Below are 26,012 nucleotides of genomic sequence, written 5' to 3' on the forward strand. Positions count from 1 at the left end.
AATCTTACACCGGGATTGAACGGGATCTCATGCAAGGAATTCTGCCATCTTTTTGTTCTTCTAGAATATTGTTGTTGGGTGCACTGAGGTCATATCCTGATCCAGTTGCGGCAGACGGTCTTTGGTTCTGCCCATTTGACTGTTTCCCTTCTGGCCGGGGCTCTCGCGGAGGCAAGCAAGCAAACAAAATGTCATTTGTATATTTTTAAAGGAAAGGGAGCTTGCAGAGTATCAGGAATAGTTATGGAGGTCTAGCTTGGACTTTGTCAATAATTGCTGTATTGGGTTATGTGTAAAATGAGACAGAGCATGACCAGAGGACAAAGAACAATGAACAAAAAGTGTCATTGGGACAAATGTGAGCAGGACTCGCAAGACTAAGGATGCCGGTTTCATGTCTAATGGGCACGGAAAGAGCTTCCTATTGGGAATAATTCCATGCGGTCTTGCAGGCTGATTGGTTGAAAGGAGTCGAGAGTGGCTGAAGGACATAGAATTGCCACAGAAAGAACGTTGTTACAGTCATTGTTCGGGAAAACGGAGCTCGTGGAAGCGTTCGATCATGCCGTCAAGGGCGTCAAATAGAAGCGCGGGGTTTCTTTTTGAGGTTGACACGATGTAAGGAAGGAACACTTCCTGCAGACCTCCATCCAGCTCCACAGTGTGATTCTTCCACACCAAATTCATCCACGGGTGCCTTGAAGGAAGTTGCCTTGTGCGCTGGGGCACCGTCATGCTGGAAGAGAAAAGGGCCTTCCCCACCAAGTTGGAAGGATAGAATTCTCCAAAATGTCTTTTCATCTCAGAGCAACTGAGGAAGGGGTCTCAATACGTTTGTCTATATGAGCCTTGTCCTTACAGTGCCTTCATCCATCCATCCATTCATTTTCTACCGCTTATCCGAGGTCTGGTCGCGGGAGCAAAAGCTTTAGCAGGGACGCCCAGACTTTCCTCTCCCCAGCCACTTCATCCAGCTCTTCTGGGGGGGGGGGAATTCCGAGGCGTTCACGGGCCAGCCGAAAGACGTAGTCTCTCCGGCGTGCCCTGAGTCGTCCCCGGGGTCTCCTCCCGGCGGGACGTGCCCGGAACACCTCACCGGGGAGGCGTCCGGGAGGCCTCCGACTCAGATGCCCCAGCCACCTCATCTGGCTCCTCTCGATGCGGAGGAGCAGCGGTTCTCCTCTGAGATCCTCCCGGATGACCGAGCTTCTTACCCGTTCTCTAAGGGAGAGCCCGGACACCCTGCGGAGGAAAATAATTTCGGCCGCTCGTATCCGGAATCTCCTCGATTCACTTGAATGTGCATCACATTATACAGTACGGATGAAGCGGATATTTAGTCTGACAACATCTGACCTCAGTAAGGCGAGACGCATTTATTTACATGGCGCATTTCATACAAAAGGTAACTCAATGTGCTTTACATGATTAAAAACATTGAAAAACAAAGACAAACAACTTCTAAACATTTAAGACGAGAAAAAAGATCAATGAAAACAGCGTACAGTGCAAGAAAGATAACTTAAATGTGGAAATGCTCTAAAAAAACATTTTTAACCTGGACTTAAAAAAACATTCTGACGTCACTTCTGTTGGCAACTTATTCCATTTGCGTGCAGCATGACAGCCAAATGCTGCTTCACCATGTTTGCGTTGGACTCTGTGCTCCACTATTTGACCCGAGTCTGTAGTTCTCGCAGCCCTACTGGGTTTATATGCCATTAGCATTTCTTTCATGCATTCAGGACCTAAACTATTTCGTGATTTATAGACCAGCAGCAGAACTTTAAAATCTATTCTAAGGCCGACTAGGAGCCAGTGTAAAGACTTTAGAATCGGAGGAATTCTGGTCAGAACCCGAGCTGCAGCATTCTGAATGAGCTGCAGCTGTTTAATGCTCTTTTTAGGGAGTCCAGTCAGAAGACCATTACAATAGTCAAGTCTACTTGAGATAAAAGCATGGATGAGCTTCTCCTGGTCTGCTTGGCACATGCAAGCCTTCACACTGGAAATGTTCTTCAGCTGGTAGAAGGCTGTTTTAGTCATTGATGTGATGTGACAGTTCCTGAGTTCACAGATTCACAAAGTAACCACGATTGTAAGAAGGATCTATATAGAGTATTCGAAAAACAAATCATATGTGACCTTTCATTGGAGATTTTGCTTTTATTTCTCATGGATGATTGCACCCTTTTTCAAAGTAATCCTTCACTGTCAGTCTGTCACAGTTTTATAAATAAATGCCTGCCCAAGTTTGAACAAAGAGACCGCCAGTGATGAAAGATGTGCAAGATTTCGGCAAAAACCTCCGTTAAGACTGTTCTGACAAGATAAGAAAACAGCAGGACCAAACTCAGTGATCATTGTACTGAAGATGGCATGCCACATTCGTCCTTAAAAGTAAGATTTACATTCCAGATAATCAACTTAACATCATAGCATTTGGCGATAAGGGAAAAAAAAAAAAAAAAAAGTCTGAAGAAGAGTCCTCAACCTCCGTAGACGGTCTAAATATAGTTGATGTGAAGACATGAATCTTTTACTCGCATGACAGATGGAGCGATCCACAGTGAGGAGCAGATGAACGAGAATCTTTTTATGTACAAGACCGAGCCACTCTACTTAAGATCATCTCGAAATGAATGACTGAAAGGTTGGACTTTACAGTCAAAACTTTCACCAGCCAACTGTCAGTCCGCGGATATGATTTGGCAGGAACCCATTGGTAATGTATGAGAGAGTTTCATATTTAAAATAGTAGCTTCTTCTTCAACAATCGAAATACCCTGGTGGCAAACTAAGCTTTTTTTTGTATTTTTATTTTTTTTCAAACAAAGGGAGAAGAGCAGATATTTTGGGCTGCATTCCTTCTTTTTCAGAAACGTCCTCTGTGTTGCCAACAAACAACAATTTTCCTGCGGCATTATACGTTGTGCCCGTTGGAAAACCCCATATGGCTCTCGATATATAATTTATTACATCATAAATTAACAATCCCTACATCGCCACGATATAGTCCACCAAAACTCATGACAGTCGACCGCGCTCCGGGAAAGCTGGAATATAGGAAAGCATCGAGGTGCGGTGACGCCAGCGTCATGCAGCTGCTGAGTCTGACTGAAGATTGCCAGACGTGGAGCTCAGTGAGGTCACATGGGGCCTCGAGCCAAGCTTCATGGAGATAAAATCCCACTCGGGGGCTGACAGAGTTGGGAGGAACCGGAAGAGAGGATGAGTGGCTCGGTCACATGTTCTCAGCGAGCATTTCGTGTAGAAAAAGGAAAAATGTTGAGCATCATACTATTATAATAGAACATAGTGGTAGTATAACAATAAATGATTAAGCTAGCAGGGAATAAACAAACAAAGTATTTAGTTTATGAGTTAACAAATCCGTTACTGGTTGGGCAAGACCCCCTAAATATTTATACTTGATCATCGCAAGACATTTATGAATTTTGTGTCCTACATTTTCACAAAGCTTCTAGAAAGCCCTTTTCTTTCCTGCAGTGCAAAAAGAAAATGTCATGCTTGGATGAGTTTGACGTGTAAGCCCTGACTTCAACCCCATCAAACACTATATATATAAAAAAAAATAATAAAAAAAAACTTGAACAAATTCCATATTTTATCCAATTTCATTTTCTTTCTTTTTTTTGGTGTATAAGGTGTGTAATACTTCCACATAGTCTATGTTCAGTGTTGAGGAGTAACTAATTACATGTAACGAGAATATGTAATTTAATTACAAAATGTAGGTCATTGTAACGCATGACATTTCTGCGGGAAAATGTGTCATTAAATTACAGTTGCTGTTGGGAATGTCCGTGATTACAATTTTCGTTACCTTTGAAAAATCCCTCCGTTGTTTTTTTTTTTCCATCGAAAGCTAACACTTGTGATTGGCTCTCTCTGGTCATGTGCCATCCTGCTGTAGTCGCAAACATGACATACTTTTCCAAATATGACCTTGAATCGCCACCTTGTGGTACAATCTATGAGTTTGTCTGAGCTTTGGAAAAGATAAGACTCATAGTAAGACTTTTGAACACATAAAAAGAAAAAACATTCACATATATTCATAGTCATATGAAGCCATATTGTCTAAATTGGCCACATTTGTCATTAGGTCAACATGCTATCATGTTTTCCACATGCTGGACACATACAGAATATCTTAATGTACTGTATATATGTATAATGTAACACAGACATTCAATTAAATTTCATCATGTTTGTTAAGAGTTTCATATTTTTTATAAAGAACAAACGTGGTTCATTCCAAAATCTATCTATGGTTTGAATCCACTTTTTAGAGGAAACATCCAAGGGGCCTATTGATGCGTTCATTCAAAATGAACTCATAAAAATGTAATTGAAATGTAATTGGTTACATTACTTGCTAAAATCATTGAAATAGTCACACTACTATTACATTTTCAACAGGGTTGGTTATTGTAACCAACTACATTTCCAAAGTCATCTTCCCAACACTATTTTACACAAACTAATCGACATAACTTACTCTTATTTTCCTTAAAACAAATACATTAAAAATACCTTTCCATACATCATAATTATGTTTACTGGGATGGTATTACATAAACAATGTATGTCATAGTCCACAATGTACGTTTTCCTGTACAGTACTTCTGTCCATGCACAGAAATGCTGCAATAGTGTAATTTCATGGCCTTGTAATGAAGGCCTTTAAATTTAATCCTGCCTGTAGTGGTCATATGTGGACAGATTTTAATCCTCACATTTTAAATTCCCCCCCCCCCCCCTCCCCCACACATTTTTAGGCTCACGTCTGCCCTCTAGTGGTAATAATAGATAACAGCACCAGTGTTTGGTAGTGGGTGCTGCAAGCTATCGGGGGAGGGGGGGAATTGTGTGCGTTTACTGATTAAGGAAGAAATCCCTCATTCTCTCTATGACAGCGTGAATCAAATCAAAGAGGGACGTAATGCTCCGTATAGCCAGAAGTGCCGAAATTCCAACTACAGTCACGGTATACACACAGGTGAGGCAACCAATGAGGGGCCTCTTTGTGGTCCCACACAAGGGAAAAACAGCAAATGAAATGTCTCATCCATCAACTTTGTCCCTGCTGTTTGCATAAAGACGTTAGTTAGTCATTCCCCCTTGCCGGGATCACAGCCTGCAGTGTGGGACGAGCACATACTGTCCTAGTACTAAAGCAGACCAGGTATGTGCTCAGGGACGGGGGCCACAACGGTGTCCATGACTCCACTCCGTCTGCTGCTGTTTCTCCTACCCGCCTTCGGCGCTCTAATGAGATCTCCATCGGCCGAGGTAAGAGAAAAGCTTACGTGGCTTCTGATTCCACTGCTCCAGGCCTCTGCTAAGTACATTGGACTTTTCAACTTTAAACTGTTTATCATCTGTCAAACATCCACAACCCGCAGAGTTGTACTAGATTTGACTGGAACCTTAAAACATGTGCATAATTTAAATCTGTCGTTGCTAAAATATCCAGAATGAACATGATTTTTTTTTGTTGGTTTGTTTGTTTTGCAGCTTTTTGATTACTCGAGCAGTCAAAGAGACGTGGCTTCGTATACTCTTTCTTCTGATATCTCAGGTAAAAAAAAAAAAAATAAATTAAAAAAAAAAAAGAATAGGAATAAATCGTAAAGAAAATGTTTTGGGCATAAAAACAACGTACATTATGCACAGCGAGAGGTCGGCCTGGTGGGTCAACTCCGCCGCCTGATGTCACGCACTTGGAACTGCTGGTAGTGGTCGGATCCGATGTCCAGCAGGTCCACAAGGAGGATACAGAACGCTACATACTCACCAACCTCAACATTGTAAGTGGGGGCAACCGCAAGAAATACAGGAAGGAGTCACGCAGAGCTTTCCCTCTCAAATGTCAGCTGTCAACAGAAATATTCATTGGGAGAATCATTGGGTGAGAGTCAAGCATTCACGAGTGTTATTATTATTATTATTAATAATAATAATAAACAAGACCTATTAACGTGAACAAAGTGTGATAGGATGAATCTCTCCCCAAAAATTATTTCTTTACAAAAATAGAAAGGCACTAAATACAAAAACTAAATACAAAATTAACCAAGTTCCAAAATAATCAAAAGTCAACAAAAGGAACCGAAACACGAGTCGCCGCGACAAAGTCAACGGAAAACTTGATGTGACGTGAGACAGAAAACGGAACGAAATACAAGCAAACCGATGAGACAACGGGGCACACCTGGACAAGACACATGATTGGTAGACACAAGGAGCAGGTGGAGACGAAAACCGAACGAGCAAGACGTGAGCATGGGACGCCGGAAAACGAGAAATAACATGCAATCAAACTCAATCCAATCGAAACAACAAAAACAGTAAGAAATAGAGGACACGCAAACGTCATACATCTCATTTGAAGACGAAAAACAAACATTGATACCACATTTTTGGTGGCCTCTGCGATTTCCTATCTTTTTTCCACACAAAGATCTCAGGACTTTTGATGAATTAAGTGGCCAATAAAGTCCAGTCCGGCCGTTCCCAGCATTCGAGGCACATTTTGGAGGGAAACGACCTCGTTGAAAAGTACAGTTGACAGCCATTTCTTTGTGTAAATTCTATTTCATTCCAAAAGTGAAAATGTGAAAGTATTTGAATTCCGACCTTATAATTCTTGTGTGAATGTGTAGATGATCGCGTGGGGTTCATCTTCCATTGACTCCATTCTGTCGACTGTCCCCACAGGCCTCCGAACTGCTGCGAGACATGACTTTGGGAGCCAACATGATGGTGCACCTGGTTCGCATGATCATCCTGTCAGAAGCAGAGGTCCGCAACTCCTTGCACGACTGGGACACACAACGGCTTTCCCCGCTCGAGAGATTCTTGTCCTTTCTCCCTATTCCAGTCAGAGATCCGATTGTCTGCAAACATCACGTCGTCTCTCCGAAGCGTTTGCGACTGGGGCTCACGCTTAAACCCGTCCAATGACACAGACCCGCTGCACGCCGATCTGCTCTTGTACATCACGAGGTTTGCGGCACGCTCTTGGTGTGAAGGGCCGAGATGGGCAAATTGTCTTTCATTGTACCGCAAACGAATAGGTTCGACCTGGTGTTGCCTGATGGCAACAAGCAGGTCAGGGGAGTCACGCAGCTGGGAGGCGCTTGCTCCGCCGAATGGAGCTGCGTGATCACAGAGGACACCGGATTCGACCTGGGGATCACGATCACTCATGAGATCGCACACAGGTACTGATCACGCAAAATGGTCAGTACACACTGACGGTAACAAGGTCGGAGTACAGTACAATGCCCAGCGGTATTCCCACCAAATGCAATGAGCCGAGTCAATTTCGAAAGATTTGTCGCCCAGTTTCGGCGTCAACCACGACGGAGTGGGGAACTCGTGCAGCTGGAGTGGCTTCTTGATGGCTTCTGATGGAGGCTACAACAGCGTGGATCTGTCATGGTCGCCCTGCAGCGGACCTCAGCTGCTCGCCTTCTTCAGGTCAGCTGCACTTCCAAAACACACACGGATCATGTTTCACGTTAGTTTGCCATCGTGTTCTTGCCAGAATTAGATTTCAAAATCCTCAATGTGAGGTCTGCCAAAATGTATTTTTCTCATACAGAAAATCCAACGACGATGTTGCTATTTCCCAATGTAACAAAGAGTATTTATATTCTGATTTACACTCGCTTGACCTACACTTTCTTATTTTATTTTTGTACCCATCACGCCGGGTCAGTTCTTCAGTATCCTGTTTTACTTCTCTCAATGGAAAAGTGTCGATCCCATGCAATTGTGTTCCCAGTGCAGGAAATGCTGAATGTGTGAAGGATCTACCAGCCTTGGAAAGTTCCCTACAGGACTGGAAACCTGGCCTTTATTACGGGATCGACGACCAGTGTCGAATAGCTTTTGGAAGTACTGCGAGAAGTTGCTCGTTCACCAATCCAGATCTGGTAAAAAAAAAAAATCCATGTTATTACAGTTTAATAAGCAGTTGACCTTTTACAGATATTATTCCTTCCTTCCCCATCAGCCGATGTGTAGGTTTCTATCTTGTCACACTAAACCAAATGATGACAGCTTCTGCAAACGTCTTCTGGTACCGCTCCTTGATGGCACCCAATGCGGACCTCATCAAGTAATATCATAAAACCTTGAGTAAATATCCAAGTGAAGCACACGCGGGACTTTTTTTAAAATGTATTTTTGAATTCCTTGCAGTGGTGTCTGAAGGGACGTTGCGTGTCCCCGGACCAGCTCAGCACCTCCGCGGTGGTGCACGGCTCTTGGTCCGGCTGGTCTGGGTTCTCGCGCTGCTCACGAACATGCGGCGGGGGAGTCACTCACCGCACACGCCGGTGCAACAACCCGAGGTTGACACAATTCACAGTCACTGACAAGACAGCATTTTTCAACAAGTTCCGAAATAATAACGATGATGTTTCCAGACCCGCGTTTGGGGGAGACGATTGCGTGGGGCTGAGTATTGAGGCTGAACTTTGTAACCAGCAGGTGATTACTGACTCTTCATATTTACATAGGGCCTCTAGGCAATAGGCCAGTGCTGTTTACTCAGTGGATTGTCGTAAGTGTTCTTCTGGGTCCCCCCCCCCCCAAAAAAAAGCCTCCCAATTATTTCCGTGTGGAGAGGAAGATAACGGAAGTGGAAGCCATGAGCTCGGGGCGGACTCGCCATATATCTATCAACAAAGTCGATGAAAAAAGCCTCAAGAGCTCTTGGCAGTTGTGGCTGTAAATTCACGAACTCATCATTAACGCCAGAAAATCTATTTTAAAAAAAACAACAACAAAAACCCCCCGCTGATGAAGCATCTTTGCCGTTGCAGGCGTGCGAGCGCACCCAGCTCGATTTCATGGCCGAGCAGTGTTCCGCAACAGACCCGAAACCGCTTTACCTTCTTCCGGGCCAGGCCTCCTTCTACACCTGGATCCCTGCGGTGGACTTCTCAAAAGGTGGGTACACGCAAAAAGATCCTCCCTCCCTCCCCGTCAACGTACTCTTGCCGTGACCAGGCGATGAGCTCTGCAGATACATGTGCCGGCCCAAGGGAGACGCCTTCATCGTGAGCCGTGGATCTCAGTTCGCCGACGGAACACGCTGCGAGGCCGGCGGCCAAACTCCTTCCGGTTCCGTGGCCGCTTGTCTGCGAGGGAAATGTCTGGTAGAGATGATTTGGATAGCGAGAGAAAAGACGCGCAGCAACGTTACATGTGCTTTTCTATTTCAATGCGCCGCGGCTGTTCAGCTGTTCGGCTGCGATGGCGTGCTGCACTCTGGGAAAGTAAGAGATGTGTGTGGCTCGTGCGGGGGGGACGGATCTTCCTGCACGTTGACCTCTGACTCCTTCACCGGAGGTCAGGGAAGAGGTAAGAACAACATCTTTGGACTAAACATCGATCAGAAACAACATCTTGAAATGTCGAGAAATATTCAAGTCCCCCATTTCGATGTATTTTGCTGAGATGATACATGAATAATGCATCCGTGCCGTCCGACAGCCCCGACTGACAAATGGTCTCGTTTGTTTTTTTTTCCTCGCGTTCCCTTCCAGAGTACACCACCTTCCTGTCGCTGCCGTTGAACGCAACACAGGTTTATATGGTCAACCGGGCACCTCTGTTCACTCATCTGGGTGCGTGGCATCACCTCAGCTTCAGAAGCGCACAAGATTGTGAATTTCAGTTCCGATTGTTTTTGCCCTCTGCATGCACAGCTGTACTATACGGGGATCGATATATCGTCTCCGGGGCGGGCAGAACGGCAATGAATATGACCCATCCCTCCCCACTGGATGATAACTGGCTTGAGTACCGCCTCCATCTGACCCCTGACCTTTTGCCTGAAATGGAAGAGCTGCTGCTGGTTGGACCAGTACAACGGCAGATAAACATTCAGGTCTAGAAACTGCTGCGAATGTACACTTTGTGCAAAAGGTCCCGCCGTTTCAAATCTCGATGTATTCGCATTGCAGGTTTATCGGCAATACGGAAAAGAATATGGAGAGAAAACCAGCCCCGACATTAGCTATCGGTTCTACGTTCCCAGGGGTCACAGCGACTTGACCGAAATCAAACGCGAAGGCACGTGGAGCATTATTACAACACCCTGCTCCGTCTCCTGCGGTTTAGGTAGGCCAACATTTTTACACGCGCTCCATTCGCTTGTTTATTCGGATACTAATAATCCCAGTGTACGTAGCTTTAGTCTTGCTCTGGCACTCTCAGTAAAATACTGAACACATATTCAAAGAATATTATCATGGACACGTTACTGATGAAATCTGGCCCTTTTTACCATTGCATTCATTATCATTAGATTATTATTCAGCATGTTTTCACTGTATTATGGAAGAGAGCATATTTGATATTGAAATTGAGCAGTTTTCCACTGTGTGGCTTCTCTCCTCAGAAAAACAGTTGCATGTGATATTGTGAATGTGTAGCAACATAGGTTAAAGACGTCTTCAACTGCGCATTCGTTTTTCGAGTTTATCTGGGGGAGAAGAACTTCTTTGTCAAAGAAGTTGAACATTTGAAGATTCTCAGCAAATCTATTCAAAGAAGTGTCAAACATTGGTTCCAATTGTCGCTGTTCTTCCACGAGCCATTGCGCCGCTCATTCAAAGTCCATTATTTTAGTATAAAATGTAACTAGGTCATGTGTTGTGAGGTAAAAGGCGAGTAGAAATGGATGGCGTGCACATCACCGGCAATCAGTTGAACTCTTATTCTTCGTTATTATTATTATTATTGTTGTTGTTGTATAGAGACATGCCGCCGTTGCTCTAAATCACACACTGACGATTACGCGGCGCAGGCTCACGGAAGGTTGTCTTGCAGGTGCGCAGAAGCACCGGCACGTGTGTGTGGACAAAGAAAGTGACACACACGTGGAGGAACGTCATTGTCCCGCGTCTCCTCCGCTTCTCGCACTGCAAACGCCCTGCCAGCTCGCAGCGTGCCCGCCGAGGCCAGTACGACGCAGTTAGGGCCCGGCCGTGTTTTGACCTGTGGCACTGATGTATGGCGCTCGTGTAACTGATTTCCAGCTGGATCACAGGAGACTTTGGATCCTGCAGCGCTTCCTGCGGTACAGGAGAGAGAATCCGTTCCGTAACGTGTGTTCAGAAACACGGCGCCGATGTTGTGAAGGTTCGGGAATCGGACTGCCCGGCCGACGCGGCTCCCGATGCTGTTGAAAAATGTCATCTTCGACTTTGTCCTGCCAGGTAGGAAGTGCACACGAAACAGCAACTCGTCGTGTTGCCTCAATAGAAGACATTTGGGCGGAGCGGAAGGAAGGAAGCCAACTCTTTGTGTTCTAAGATGGCGCGTGCGGGAGGCAGGGGACTGCTCAGCGGTGTGCGGGCCCGGAGAAGTCCAAAGAAACGTGTCGTGTGTCCGACAAGACGACAGCCGAGAGGTTGAAGTCGATGAAAGTTTCTGCTCAAGTCAAATAAAACCTCCTGAATCTACGCCCTGCGTCGTGGACGTCTGCCCCATTGGGTGGAACGTGACGCGGGAGGTAAACAGATGACCGTGTTGTCTTATTTCAAAGTGTGAAGTGTGTCTTTGAATAGTTTGCCGCGAACAGGACCGGCCTGAGTCGCCGTCGGGCTCCATGCCGCGCTTGGGTCAAGCCTCCGTCTTTGTTTGGAGTCCGGTTGTCACGCCGTGCTCGAAGACCTGCGGCAACGGTACGAACAACGTGTTCGGCGATCGCGAGCGTCGTGTGCTCGTCGCTCACCCAAAGTACGTTCCGTTGATAGGAACAACGCAAACGCGGTTCTCCTGTGTGGACCATCAGACCAGATGGAGGGTACCGGATGTCGACTGTGACCCTTCAACCCAACCGCCTCCTAAAACTAAGAACTGCAACACGCTCCCTTGCCCTCCCATGTGAGAAACTATGAAAAATAATAAAATTTTTGCTGATCGTGCCGAAAACTTGCAGCGCTGTGACGATACTTCCTCCTGAGAGGTGTGTCTTGTCTGTTGGTTATCTCGTGTCGGTCGTCAACAAAAGCATGTTAAGATACTGCCTGGACACCACCGGCCAAAAGTGCACAAGCACATTAAGCATATGAAACAAAAAACTCGATATATGATATACAAGTGTGGCACTTGTGGCACAGTCGTCAATCACAGGTGACGCTGCAGTGGTGGGAGGGGGCTCTGAAATCAAATTCTGTTTCGGGCCTGGGTCTGCGAATAACAGCGATCATCTATCTTCCACCACCAGGTGGCGGTCTAAGCCAGGCATCTGCAGTACAACGTGTGGCGGAGGGCTGGCCAACACGGTGCTGTACTGTGCTCGGCAGACAGCTGGACAGCAAGAGGAGGTGCTGGAGGATTCGGAGTGCAGTGACTTTCCTAAACCCGCAGCAGTGGTGTCATGTAACACCCGCAGTTGCCCGGCAAGGTAACGCAAACACACACCATACTCCTTTTGGTTGTTTGTCGCCAATGCAAAGATCACGGCAGCGTGGTTTTCTTGTGTCCAGGTGGAAGGTTCAGAGCATGTCGCCCTGCTCTGCGTCTTGCAACCTGGGTGTAGCTCACAGGAACGTGTCCTGTGTCCACTTCGTCCAAGGCAAGGAAAGTGTGGTGCTGGAGGAGAGCTGCCGTATGTCGGTCAAACCGGCGACCACGGTGCCCTGCCTGGTGCGGGTGTGCACCTTGGGCTGGGAGGCCAAGCCATGGAGCCAGGTACATGCGTCAAAAATGGAGTCGAAAAACACACAACTCATCACTGAAATCTGGCAATACCGCTACGATCCGGCCGTCCTTTCCCTTCACCGCTTCTCCTCGCAAAGCCACACAAAAGCATTCACACCGACGGACAATCTTTCGCAGGGAGAAGGAAGGCCGGCAGAAGTCCAGAAGTGAACCTGGAACCTCTCGTACTCGTGCAAGCCACGACCCCGCCACGCTTAACCAAGTCAAGTCAAATCATATCAACAGTAGCTGTCAAACTTCTACGACCTGAAAATATTTTACAAATAACATTTGTCTCTCCGAGTACCAACAGAACGAACGACATTCAAATACAGAAGCGTAGTAGGCCTAAGTCTTCCTCAAAATCCAGGCACAGGTTGTGTTCCTAAATGTATTTAATATTATTTTAAGACACTAACGTTATGCACAGTATGAACATTAACACTGCATAAATACAGGAAAGCAAATAAAAACTACCTAAATAAAGATTCAACTCAAATGCATTACACACACACACGTTGTTTTTAGATTAAATGCAAATGTATGGAATTTAAAAGTAAATATAACTGAACTGTAGTTAACAAATGCCCTCCCTGTATTGGATTTTAAAAAAAAAAAAAGAAAACTTGAGAGCCACAGTAACGTTCTGCAAAGTTTATTTATTGCAGTGATTCTTTCACGTACCACGAGAAGGAGCCCGCGTACCTCCTGCCGATCTTTGAGAACCACCGATAAACATTACAACGTTAACAAACAAACTATTTGCTTATTTACTGACATTGTGCTGAGCATGTCTGTGAATCTTGAGTGTGTTTTCCCGCAATTGCCGTTTCTTGGCGCGCGCAGTGTTCAGTGTCGTGCGGATACGGCATTCAGTCCAGAACCGTGTCATGCGTGGGCCCGTCCGAGCCGGAGCCCCTCAGCCCTCTGATGTGCATGCACATGCCCAAGCCCATCACCATCCAGGGCTGCAGCACGGGCAGCTGCGCGGACGCGACACCGACGTCCCCCGTCATCCCGGCTACGCGTCCCACATTGGAGGAGGATTTCCACCCGTCTCGCAATACATTTACTAAAAGGTTCCGCGGGCGCAACTGTCTTGGAAGTCCATCAGTCACCTGCCTGCAGTCCAACACAACGGCCAGACCTTCGCCTCAAGCCAGTAATAATTAAGCTCGATCGCTCTCTTCGCTCAACCTTCATTGGCGGCAAATCTAAGCAGTTTCCCAAGAGTGTTTGCGCCTCACCAGATGCGTGCGGACAGCTGCTCCTGCAAGAATCCGGCACAGTTGACTTGAGCAACGCCACCGGTCCCTGCACGGTGGCCTTCGGCCGACCCCTGGGTGAGGTCATCCGCGTCCAAATACACTCGAGCTCCCTGAACTGCCTGAAGAGTGAGCGTAAATCCAGCACGCAAACACGCTTTATCTAGAAAGAAGCTGAAGGCCAAACTAACTTGTTGAATGTGTTCCCGTAGGAGAATATGCGGTCTTTTTTGACCGGCTGGCGCTTGTGAGGAAGTGTGAGCAGATAGCGGGAAGCACGCTGACCACCAGAACCAACGTCCTTCTTGTGCAGCAGAATCTGCTCACTTCTGGGAATGGAATTGTCTTCAGCTACAGCTCAGAGAGAAACATGAAAAGGAGCCGCCGTCCAAGTATGTCAAGTGTGGGCGGCGTATGCGAGGCTGATTCAGCAGAAAAACGGCCACAATGACAACAAATGCGTGATTTCGAAAAATGCTTGTTGCATCATAAAGGACAAGAAAAAGTCGAAAACTCACCAACATGCTGACTGAATGCGCCCGCTTTGAGTCGCTATATTATATTACGCCCTTGCTAGAAAAATGTTATAAATTCCACAAAAAAAAAAGAAAAAACGAAACGGCATTATGTCGATTTTTAAATCTTATTTGCTATTTTTGCCCAAATTCACTCTGACTATTTATAAATGAAAATCATGCCCATTTTTTGAGAATGATGGTATGAAAAAGACTTACCATAAAGTACTTGTGAAGTACAGTACTCTTACTGAACATTTTGAAGCCTAACGTAGTCAAATCCCGTCACGGCCTTCAGTATGATGCAGTACATTTGAATACCGCAGCATTTTGCAACCGCAACAGAAGACATTGTTCAATGAATTCCCCTCAAAACAACAACAAAAGGAAAGGCGGAATCAATGGTGCAGTTCTTGTAATGTCATGTCGTGTGAGTAAATTGGGTACAGGTTAGCTTCATTTAACACCACACAACACAAACTAAGTTACCGGTATCATGTGTAACATCGCTAAGCAGAAGATGTATTCTCCACTGATGAAACACCATTTTTGCTTTTCCCCAAAGATTGTGACAAGCAGTTGTTTTCCCCCAGCGGGGTATTTGAGAATCCAACATGGGACAGGAACAGCACTTGTCGGGTGCTAATCAACGCTCCGCCCTCAGTGAAGATCAGAATCCAAGCAGTGCACGTCGGCTTGCTCTTCAACGCCACAAACGCGCAGTCTTCATACATTATGGTGGGCACCGTAGCCATCGTATTACAGGAAATACTCTGTCGTACTTCTTTTTTTTTTTCTTTTTTTTCTCGTGCAACGTGTCTTGTGTGTGTGTTGTTCAGATCCGGGACATGGATATGCTGAAGACCAACGTGTTTAAAGGCCCACAGCTGTTTCTGTGGCAGTCCTCTGGAAATATGGCTGAGATTGAATTTCATGGAGATTACCAGCGCATAGCCGGAAGCTTTAGAGCGGAATATTCCTTTGTATAACTTTATTAAGCTTTCTCAATTGTTTCTCCTGCATAAGACGCATCTGATACAGCCAACTTAACTGTTGTCATGAAACAAGTAAATGCAAGCAAGCAGTCAGAATGTTATTCATTCATTCATTCATTCATCTTCCGTTCCGCTTCTCCTCACGAGGGTCGCGGGCGTGCTGGAGCCTATCCCAGCGATCATCGGGCGAGAGGCGGGGTACGCCCTGAACTGGTCGCCAGCCAATCGCAGGGCACATACGAACAAACAACCATTCGCACCTCACATTCACACCTACGGACAATTTCGAGTCTTCAATCAACCTACCACGCATGTTTTGGGGATGTGGGAGGAAACCGGAGTGCCCGGAGAAAAGCCACGCAGGCACGGGGAGAACATGCAAACGCCACACAGGCGGGGCCGGGATTTGAACCCCGGTCCTCAGAACTGTGAGGCGGGTGTGCTAACCAGTCGGTCACCGTGCCGCTCAGAATGTTATAAATGTTTCATTTTAAAAATAAATGCAAAATTCAGTTCATTTCCATGAGTGAGACTTGTGTTTCATTTGAATGGCCCTGCCTCAACAGTCCCAACTTCGGTTCCTCAGAAACTTGGCAAACGATAGGTTTCCTCCGCGGACTCTCAGTGCATTGCGGTTCCTCGTCAGTGAGGCGGGTTCACCGCTCGGCCGGAGCTGTGTCCTCCAGAAGAGCTCTCATGTCCAGCAGTGCATCATTTACAGTGTTTGCGTACTTGGCCGCGTTGGTCTCTTCACAGCTGTTGAAGGCTGTGATGGCGATGTTGATGTGCTCGTCCATGGGATTGTAACACACTCCGTAGCCATCAGGCACCATCGGACCAAAGGACATCACGCAGTCGGTCTTGGAACCAACCTGGAACCAACAGACGCGGTGAGGATGACGGCCCATACGCGAGTAAACAAATGTGATGCAATCCCAAAAAGGAATGGAAAATATGGGATTCTAGGACTCCAATACATTTATTACGTCAGCAGAACAACGGCCACATACGGTGTCAAAATAATGGAAGAACTCTTGACGCATTCACACACCTATTTGTATCCAACTGTAAACCAGTGATACACTGAACACGCGGTCATCTGCGCACTTATTTGGATCCCATTCGTATTGTGTGTTTTTAAAACAGTACTGGAGCGAGCTTTTTGTTTTTGTTTATTTTTCGGAATGTATGTGATGTCATCATCAAAGTACAGTTGAACCTCGATTGAACGGACCTGGAAACAACAGACTTGGAATTTAATAGACAGAAAAGCAACGTACGGCTGGAACTCAAAACGCCCCTTTTGCAACGGACAAAGTTCCTTAGTTCCAGAATTGGCCGCTGTTGTTTACTGGCGCAATCGACGGGCAGAGACGGGCACTCGTAGTTCCACGAATAGACGCCGTCGTTTACTTGGCCGCTTGTCGCGTACGCCGTCTCTCGAATATGCAATACTGATTTTGGTACAGTGTAAAGTTGTTGTTGTCAAGCCCTTCACTATGGCATCCAATCGTAACGGAGGTGAGAAAAGGAAGCGCGCTATCCTCGCGGCTTCCGAAAGCGACGCCGACTCGCCACCGCGGCACAAAAACTTTCTCCCGCCAGCTGGACGCCGTTATCGCAACTGCGAAGCACTGCGATCACGGCACTTTTGTGGCATTTTTCAACCACCATCACGATGTTTAAAGGTAAGTTTAGGTCAACTTACATTTACTTGCAATGTTTAGGACTGTGCGGGGAGTTTTTAGGCCACGAAAACAAAAGTGCTTCAAATTAATAAACGGTTTTAACGGGCAAGCCTTCCCCCCCCGTCGGTCCGTTAAATCGAGGTTCCGCCTTTATTGAAAAACTGCAGTCTAATTTAGGCTGACCTTAATATTGAAAACAATGTTTTATTGAACAACTCCTATAGTGCATATAGAAAGAAGCTACCTGGTGGGATACACTGTCATCATTGATAATTCTACTTATTTCTTAGTAATACAAAACAGCAACATGAAATTATATCACTAGGGGCTGTGAGCGGAATAGCATCGCTAATAGCTATGTACATCAGGATTTTGCATTTTATCTTCTTGCAAAATAATATTTATGCAGTTTAAAATACTGAACTGATGATTGTTAGGCCTCAATCACAAAGCATTCACACGATTTATTATTATTTTTTTTTTAAATCAGACTGTCATCTTTTTTCAGTGTATATACATGAATATACCTGACTGGTTAAGATATTGTAATGGTGAGCCACAGCGAAAGAAGTGTCCATGAATATCTCAGGCATTGATGTGAGGTCTTCAATAGCCTGCAACCTCAGTCCCAGAAGATGTCTGTCAATGGCTTGTCCATGAATGGCCTGAAAAGAGAGAAGTTGTTGCTTATGAGCCAAACTGACATCAAGTGTATATTTGTGAGATTGCAATTTGAGGTTCTCACATTGTAGGCATTCTCCTTGTGTCTCTGAGCAGCTTTCTGGAGCAGTGCCAATCTCTCTGTGTTCTGTTGGCAAGATTTGATGCTCAGTCAAACAACGTAAATATAGTAAAAACGACATTTCAACAAGCCTGTAAATATTCTCATTCGTCCAGGTCATTGTATTCTCAGGGTACTGAATCGATTGCAACTGGAATGTTCCTGTTGTCAGAAGACATTTGGCCTCTTATCTGAGCGGGCTTCATTAGTTCATGTCCCATGTAATTGTTCTTGGCAATAAAGAAAAGAGGATTGCTGTTAGGAAATACCTGCAGTCACTCTCTTTAAAAAAACGAAACCTTGGTGTTCTGATAGATTCCGACTCAAATCAATTACTAAAACTGCCTTCTACCATCTGAAGAACATATCCAGAGTGAAGGCTTGCATGACAAGCAGACCAGGAGAAGCTCATCTATGCTTTTATCTCAAGTAGACTTGACTATTGTAATGGTCTTCTGACTGGACTCCCTAAAAAGAGCATTAAACAGCTGCAGCTCATTCAGATTGCTGCAGCTCGGGTTCTGACCAGAACAATGAGGTCAGCGCATATTACTCCAATTCTAAAGTCTTTACACTGGCTTCCAGTCGGCTTTAGAATAGATTTTAAAGTTCTCCTACTGGTCTATAAATCACTAAATGGTTTAGATGCTGAATACATGAATGAAAAGCCAATGGAATATAAACCCAGTAGGTTCTCTGAGATCGACAGACTCAGGTCAAATAGTGGAGCACAGAGTCCAAAGCAAACATGGTGAAGCGGCATTTAGCTATTATGCTGCACACAAATGGAAGAAGTTGCCAACAGAAGTCACGTCAGCCCCAAGTGTGCATGTTTTTAAGTCCAGGTCAAAAACTCTTTTTTCCCCCCCATGCTTTTTAGAGCATTTCCACTTTTAAATGACATTTATTGCACTTTACGCCGTTTTAATGTATTTTTATTTTTTTATAAGCTGTTTTTTTTTCTTTGTTTTTAAATGTTTTTAATCATGTAAAGCACATTGAGTTACCTTGTGTATGAAATGCGCCGTATCAATAAATTTGCTTTGCTTTGCTTTACCAGGCGAGAGCTGTCCCATCGAGCCCTGTTGCATGAACTGATGAAACGTGCTCGGATGAGAGAGGAAACATCTTCTAAGACAACCAGAACAGTCCACTTGCGATCGATTCAATGTCCTGAGTATATTTCAACAAGTAACCACACCTGCTTTGTTGGGTCCTGCATTGCTTGGACAAATTTCAACGACTCTTTGGTGGTTACGCGTAGTACGTCAGTTCTTCCATATTTGAACATTCGTAACGATGCGCTCTCATACGTAGCGCAACATATGCCATACATCCTGAAACGCAAAAGTTCAACCAATTGACCGGGCGTACACGATCACTGTGCACCATCAATTTTGATGTCTCACCTGAAATAGGCAAGCTGGAAAGCCATTTGAATGAAGGCATCTGGACTCAGGTTGTGTTGCTTTGGCACATTTTTTCCATAATCAGGAAACATGAGGACATTCACATCCAGGTCATGCACCATTCTGGCGATGCAAGGAAAAGAAGTTGCGTCAAATATTTGACCACAACAAGCTGATCGTTATACTATTTTCTCCAACACACACACGCACACATACATGTTCATATTTTGTTTGGCTTTTTCAATGTCTCTCTTGACTTCAGGGGTAATGTTAAAACGCAGTTTCTGAGGCATGCTTAGAGGAACCATGGGGGAACGGACTATTTCTGTCTTCTGCCTGTGACAAAGCAAAAGTAAAAATCATCCCCAGTCCATTTGAGAATGGTGGGAATATTGATCTGAACAGAATAAAAGTAACCTTACATGTACTTAACAACATAATCAATGAGAAACACTATGGGAGGACCCTCTGAAGGTGCATGTTCATACACCAGTCCACAGGTACCGTCTTCCCCAACAATAAACTGTGGATGATTCATAAAAAAAAAAAAGAAAAAAGGTTATTCTTCGTCCTCAGCATTTTTTGTATCAGTTGACCAAGAGATGAAGACATTGCCTCACCTGCAAGGTCTTGTCAAACCAGCGGTTGCCGCTGTTCCAGCGAGCCCCGCCGCCATGCAGCATCTGTGCGGCGACGCGGCTCTTGTACAGCTCGTCGGACACACGAGGCATCGGAGCGTCCAGACAGACAGTGAAGATACTTTTTTGGATGGCGCGAACTGACTCTTTATTTGTCTTATCTGTACAGGTAGGAAAAAAAACAGAACAGTCTCTTTGTGATGCTATCCTAGTACTATTTCAAAGTACAGTAAACCCTCGTTTATTGCGGGGCTTAACGTTCCAGAAAGCCCCCACGGCAGTAAAATCAAAAATTTTAAAAAAGCAGTATATAGTGACTATTTTTATATGCATTCCAGTGACAATTTGTGAATATGCACTTTAGAGAGAGGTGCGAGTATTTTATTCGTCCATTGAGGTTGGCATCCACACACACAAGCACAAGCCTATTGGGAATGCCCTGCTTGAACGACGTGAACAGCAGCCCACGCGGATATGATGTGAAAAGGGTTACCCATTTGCACTGTTCCACACAGTCCTGGCAATGTAGCCAGCAAAAGCATTATGGGTACCCAGAATTAATTGTGCTGATGTTTTAAACTACAGTACCGTAGTTGTAGAAAATCAAGCTAAACATTGCTCTTTACTTGCATTTCAATAATGTTATATGAGTGTGTGCATTAGCTATTTGTCAGGCTAAGGTTGGTATTTGTGAATTTATTTATTCTGACAGTATCAGAGACGTGCGAGTAACATTGACCATTCAAAAAAATAATAATAACGGGCGATGCATTGAATCCGCAATAAACGAACCAATGTCCAGCGAGGGATTCTGTAGACCGAAGGCCATTGTTTGTGTCCCCTTACCCTTAACGAGATTGTTATACGCTTTTCCCCACGTGTTACGATGCTGCGACGTTAGGATACCAACAGGCTCCTTGTTGGTCTGCAAAGAGGTGTTCCAAATCTTTTCCAGTTGCATGTAAATCTGGTCTACCGTCAGCGGGGTGCCGTCACTGTTGTATACATCCAAAACGAAGAACTGCAAGGGAATACAGCCAGGATCACGTCACTCTCTTCGTATGAGTATGAGTATGAGTATGAGTAGAACGACGGTGCCGTCCCGAGTACCTGGAAGTTATGAACGACAGTAATGTGAGTGGGAGGCGTTTTGCCAAATGGTTGGTTCAGAACAGTGTCTCTCTTTGTTCCCGGGATACGGCAAGATGACAGGATCTGGTTGTACTGGTCCATACAAAGCGGCTTCTTGCTCAGGTACTCCGTTGGGAGGGTGTCACTGGGATAAATTAATCAATTAGTTTGCATGATAATCCGGTTGGTTTGCTTGAACAGTATGATACAGTGTAACCTTGCAGGCCCAACACAATCTATGATGAACGTTGAAATATCTCTTCCCATTGGAAACGATAGAATTTTTTTTTTTTCCCCAAGGTCAAACTGTGACCATTATATAACATTTCAGAATGAGAATCCGAATCAAAATACTTCAAGAAGAAGCAAAAAGCCCAATTTGCCCTGTAACTGGACAGACACATTTAAACTAAACTTAGTTTCCCTTTAGGAAATAAAAAACTGTAAAACACTGGTTGACAAGCGCATACAAAAAATGACACTCACCATCACTCGCAGTATTTTCCCAACATTTTTAAATGTTGATGTTAAACCATCAAACACCAACACACTCTGCCTTAACCTTGCTAATAAATGAAGATGCATAATATGCATGTGTCTTATGTTTGAGCTCGAGTATTACTGCATCGAACGAGACGGGCAATCTGAAATGCTGCTCTCGTACAGGGTGGCGCTTTTTGAAATCATTGTCGGAGAAAGAGCAAAACGTGCTGAGGTCATTCTTTGATACTCGCTGAAGTGAAGTCTTAGTGTGATACGCTTACATCCGATTTGAATTCCAAGTTGGACCGACAGAGATATTCAATTTAGAGGTTCCGCTGTACTCGCTGCTCAAACTCACCTGTCAATCAGTTTTTTAAACTCCAGCACTCCTGCGATCAATTTAGCTGCGAACCTGCAGAGGAGACGTACGTCACTGCGTTATTGACACATCAACAATGACAAACGATGGCTTCAACTAGTCCCACTAAATTCCGTGCTGCGCTGAATGAAAACAATGCACTGCTGAATCTTCTTAGGCGAGACTGCCGCCGCCGCACGCGCGCGGCCGTCGTGTCCGCTGCATATCCCGAGGGTCACGGCGGTCAAAAACAGCTGAGCAACGCTCGGAGCAGCGCGCTTGAAATAGCCCGGCGCGGCGAAGAAAGTCTGCGCAAAGGTCGGCTTGAAACTACAGCTGCATATGAACGCCCCAGTGTCGGGAAGATGACTTTGGAAATACGGTTGGTTGCAGTGACAAGTTACCCTGTTGAAAATGGAATAGTAGTGTAGTCGTGTAACTTTTTCTACGACTTTCTCAATGTAACATAACTAATTGCATTTGATTGCATTGCTACCACTTTTCTTAATTTTGAATGAATGCATCAACAGGACCCTTTGGATGTTTCCTTGGAAAAAGTGGATTCAAACCATTGACCATTATTTTGGAATGAAACACATATTTGCTCTTTACACAAATAATACAATGAGAACAAAACGTGATATAAATGCATGGTTAAAAATGTTTGTTGCATGTGGACAGCATGTGGGAAAGCAGCACACAATACCATGTCGACTTCTTGACAAATGTGCACAATTTAGACAATTCGGATTCGTATGACAAACCAGATAAATTAATGTTCCACAAAGAAGTCAGAAATTTTAAAGCTGAAACTGTTCAGTGTTATTTTGTGTGTTCAAAAGTGCAACAGTGATTCTAACCTTCACAAATTCTCAGGCGAACTAAAAGATTGCGCCACAAGGTGGCGTTTCAAGGTCATGCTGTATTTGGAAACGTATGTCATGTTTGAAACCAGAGCAGAATGCCAGGTGACCAGAGAGAGCCAATCACAAGCGTCGGCTTCAGGAGGAGGAAGTGATGTGAAAAAAATCAAATCAAATCTTGAGCTTTTGCAGCTGTCTTTCAAATGCAACTAAAATTGCAATCATGGAAATTTCTGAAAGCGACTGTCATTTAATTGCATATTTTCTCACAGTTACGCAATGAACTACAATGACTGATATTGTATAAATAAATGACGCCATCTCCCTATATGCACTTAGTTACTCCCCAACACTGTTAATCTCACACGGGAACTACATTATTAATTATCTGCAAAGATTTACGTCCGACACGGTGTGGGAATAACACGCTGAGGTTTTCGATCTCGACACTTGTGTTTCCAACGGTGGGAACGCGACGGTCGCTCACCTCATCTGTCCTTGGCGATCCTGGAAGCGCATGCGTGGCAGAACCACACCGGGGCTGGTGTAGACGGCCACCGGCATCCGACAGTCCAAATAGGCGGACTGCATCCACCATTCGGATAGCTGGAAAATAAAGAGCCGAGTCAAGTGGGTTGGATCTTGATTGATGGATTGACCTTTTGGGGAGTAAGAAGGCGTTAAAAAATAAATAAATAAACAAGGAAAGCAGCAATAGGGGAACATCAAGCAGGGAGCATTAACGACAATGGCAACAGATTCAGAGAAGCAAGATATTCCCCATCCATGGCCTTATTAAGGATCATTGTTTAATGTTGTCAGCTCCGAGAAAGGACCCGTGGCGACTGTGTTGTGCCAGCTTAAAAACCACCAGGTATGTTTTTTTTCTTTCTTTCTTTCTGTTTTCATCATTTAGTCAGTTCATAGGGTGAGCCAAGCTACGGGAGCACGTTGTTCTGAGTGCGGGTCCAGCGTTTGGATTTCTAGAGAAAAGAATTGCTAAGTTGTCAAAACGGCTATAGTGCATAGCTGACAGTCAAATGTAATTTTTACTTTTGACTCTACATTTCATTTCAGAGCCTGTACTTCATCACTTTTACTTCAGTAAAGAAGCTGAATCAGTGCTTCGACTTTGGCCTCAACTGAAAGGCGCAATGCGTAGCTTCTGTCGCCCCCTAGGCTGGAATGGGTGCATTACAACAACACAGCTGCGGCTTTGCTATGACGAGCCCCGCCTCCCCGCTGTGTCGTTCTCTTAACGTTTTGAATTGAATCTGTTCTGAAGCCATCTACCCAGTTGTCGGTCTTTCGGGCCCGCCGCTCGAGGCCTTTCTGCAGGCGGTCCCCGACGCCACCTCGGAGGAACTCCTCCACCAGCTTCCGAGTGTGCCCCAGCTCCTCTCCGCTGACGATGGGCTCCAGCGCGGCCAGGTAGTTCTCGCACGTCTGCTTCAAGGGCGGCACGGGCAGCTTGGGCAAACCCTCCTGGCGAACCAGAGGCCTCACCTGGGCGCGCGCGACGGGCCCCGGCAGGCGGCGGGGCTTCACCGCGCCGGGCCGCAGCTGGGAAAAGCGTTTGGAAGATTAAAACATACAGTGAGATAAAAGCTAAAGGAGTACGCAAAGAGTATTTATAGAATCATTTGGATACGCGCACGAGCACTGACTGGCCTACATATCTGACGATCATCAATCGATGTGTAAAACATTAACGGAACCTAACAGGACTCCCGGGTGGCGAGGAGGAACTCGTTTGCAATGCGAGGAGCTTGTTTAGTGCCGTGAACGTCATTTCTCCACGCTTGCAGACAAAATGGACACCAAAACAACTGAGCGGCGAAGCAGACGCGTTTGTGCGCAGCGCGCCAACTTAAAATAGACGCTGACCCTTTGGAATGGCGCCACGAACGCTGGCACGTGCCAGCAATCTGCGGAGCCCAATAAAGTTTGCGCTCGTCGCCGTCACACGCGCTCTTGTGGCACGACACCTTTAACGCCACAAACGCTTTTTTCCCCAATCACAAGCAGCTTTTTTTTTGGGCCAAGCGTGCTGCAAGACACGCGAGGAATTTGCCTCCGGTAGTTGGAGCCACTCGCCAACTTTTGACATTCTTGTTGATATTGTCTATTCGGGATATAAGCAGCAATATGTCCATCCGTTTTCTGCACTCCCTGTTGGAATTGGGGCGCAGGAGGGGGCGTGGCTGTCCTTCCCGCCCATCGCAGGACACGCGCGGACGAACGTTCTCACTTCTGGACAACTTGACGTTCTTCGAGCAAGCGAACGCGCAGGTTTTGTTTTGTGCAGTGTGGGAGCAAACAGGAGGCCGCAGCGGAGATTCTAACCCGCAAGCTCACCACTGTGAGGCACACGCGCTAACCACTAGGGCGCCGGCTCCAATGTGATTATTTCCAATGACAAACATGCGCAAGAGCACTTACATATGACCGAGTCCGCATTGTGCCTACGAAGGAAATCGTTCTGTCTTTCATGTTAAGCGCGTTTGTGACGAAACTTCCGCTTAATCCTTTGGAGTGCGGCGCACGCGGTCAAGTGTAAATGTCAAAGTCTGAATTCAGAGTCGGCTAGCGGCGTCACGGTTCCGTTTCGCAGGCCGCACGAGCGCGAGCACGAGCATGTCCGCCGATTGGTTTTGCTTTGGGTTGCGGTTGCGCCACGGCAACGCGAGAGTGTTTGGGAAAGAGACGATGGCGCGCGCGCGAGCGCGTCGCACAGTCTCGGTTGCGTGCAAAATACACTCACCGCGGTCCTGGCGAAGAGGGCCAACATGGTGTCGGGTCGACGACGCGCTGATGTCTTTGGAAGACGTCAAAGCGTGCGGCAGTCATGTCTCAAGGACGAGCAGCGCAGCAGCGATTTCGGTTGGCATTCTATTCTGAGCCGCCCCAGCCGGCCAGCCAATCGGCCGCGACGACTGCGGGCCCTTTAAATACCGTGCAGCCGACCTGCCCTTCCTGAATGCACCCCGCACGCCAATAACCTCGTTATGATAGCCTTTGTACCCCACCGAGCTGTTTCAAGTCGTTGCCGTTTTACACTCGGCACGAAGAATGCCGAATGAGCATCTTTGAAGCAACGTCAATAATGCGATTGGAAACTTAATCGTGC

General features: G+C 45.8%; 2 protein-coding genes and 1 long non-coding RNA gene across 8 annotated transcripts; 2 read left to right on the forward strand and 1 right to left on the reverse strand.

Moving 5' to 3' along the window:
• The first annotated feature begins 1,351 nt into the window (after positions 1–1,351).
• Positions 1,352–4,242, forward strand: LOC133475636 (uncharacterized). The gene is made up of 2 exons (XR_009787889.1): positions 1,352–2,400; positions 2,555–4,242. It is a non-coding gene; the product is annotated as an uncharacterized LOC133475636 (long non-coding RNA).
• An 829-nt stretch (positions 4,243–5,071) lies between these two features.
• Positions 5,072–16,048, forward strand: adamts13 (ADAM metallopeptidase with thrombospondin type 1 motif, 13). Of its 4 annotated transcripts, XM_061768741.1 has the most exons (29): positions 5,074–5,319; positions 5,545–5,608; positions 5,704–5,837; positions 6,748–6,831; positions 6,911–7,035; positions 7,107–7,253; positions 7,378–7,512; positions 7,820–7,970; positions 8,051–8,155; positions 8,239–8,390; positions 8,466–8,529; positions 8,865–8,991; positions 9,052–9,200; positions 9,285–9,405; positions 9,591–9,671; positions 9,753–9,934; positions 10,011–10,167; positions 10,879–11,008; positions 11,088–11,267; positions 11,365–11,563; positions 11,633–11,735; positions 11,808–11,937; positions 12,281–12,460; positions 12,543–12,747; positions 13,603–13,918; positions 14,007–14,150; positions 14,234–14,413; positions 15,102–15,274; positions 15,376–16,048. In XM_061768741.1, exons 1-29 carry the CDS (start codon positions 5,215–5,217, stop codon positions 15,523–15,525), a joined length of 4,173 nt encoding a protein of 1,390 aa, XP_061624725.1. In that variant the 5' UTR covers positions 5,074–5,214; the 3' UTR covers positions 15,526–16,048. The 4 variants fall into 4 exon arrangements, with proteins under 4 accessions (XP_061624724.1, XP_061624725.1, XP_061624726.1 ...); XM_061768740.1 differs by having other exon boundaries at positions 5,072–5,319; positions 9,052–9,405; XM_061768742.1 differs by lacking the exons at positions 5,074–5,319; positions 5,545–5,608; positions 5,704–5,837 and adding exons at positions 5,885–6,377; positions 6,491–6,588 and having other exon boundaries at positions 9,052–9,405.
• zgc:154046 (Carnitine O-acetyltransferase-like) lies at positions 15,513–25,890 on the reverse strand. Of its 3 annotated transcripts, none has more exons than XM_061768750.1 (14): positions 25,647–25,890; positions 24,176–24,445; positions 23,370–23,488; positions 22,020–22,073; positions 21,158–21,323; positions 20,894–21,068; positions 20,030–20,208; positions 19,832–19,932; positions 19,626–19,745; positions 19,410–19,532; positions 19,202–19,337; positions 17,965–18,027; positions 17,747–17,884; positions 15,513–16,403 (listed from the first exon to the last, which is right to left on the reverse strand). In XM_061768750.1, the coding sequence occupies exons 1-14, from the start codon at positions 25,671–25,673 to the stop codon at positions 16,188–16,190; spliced, it is 1,887 nt and encodes a 628-aa protein (XP_061624734.1). In that variant the 5' UTR covers positions 25,674–25,890; the 3' UTR covers positions 15,513–16,187. The 3 variants fall into 3 exon arrangements, with proteins under 3 accessions (XP_061624734.1, XP_061624733.1, XP_061624735.1); XM_061768749.1 differs by lacking the exon at positions 25,647–25,890 and adding an exon at positions 25,325–25,357; XM_061768751.1 differs by lacking the exons at positions 19,626–19,745; positions 25,647–25,890 and adding an exon at positions 25,325–25,357.
• Positions 25,891–26,012: the final 122 nt, after the last annotated feature.

The sequence above is a fragment of the Phyllopteryx taeniolatus genome, chromosome 3 (genome assembly GCF_024500385.1).
Source record: "Phyllopteryx taeniolatus isolate TA_2022b chromosome 3, UOR_Ptae_1.2, whole genome shotgun sequence".
In the NCBI taxonomy this organism is placed as follows: domain Eukaryota; kingdom Metazoa; phylum Chordata; class Actinopteri; order Syngnathiformes; family Syngnathidae; genus Phyllopteryx; species Phyllopteryx taeniolatus.

Coding starts and splice junctions, on each gene's coding strand:
- adamts13 (XM_061768740.1), top strand. CDS start 5,215: ATGTGCTCAGGGACGGGGGCCACAACGGTGTCCATGACTCCACTCCGT. Junction 5,838..6,747: donor TACTCACCAACCTCAACATT/GTAAGTGGGGGC, acceptor CTGTCCCCACAG/GCCTCCGAACTGCTGCGAGA. Junction 14,151..14,233: donor CTCCCTGAACTGCCTGAAGA/GTGAGCGTAAAT, acceptor GTGTTCCCGTAG/GAGAATATGCGGTCTTTTTT.
- zgc:154046 (XM_061768750.1), bottom strand. CDS start 25,673: ATGTTGGCCCTCTTCGCCAGGACCGCG. Junction 19,746..19,831: donor GATTATGTTGTTAAGTACAT/GTAAGGTTACTT, acceptor GCTTTGTCACAG/GCAGAAGACAGAAATAGTCC. Junction 19,533..19,625: donor GCCAAACAAAATATGAACAT/GTATGTGTGCGT, acceptor TTGCATCGCCAG/AATGGTGCATGACCTGGATG.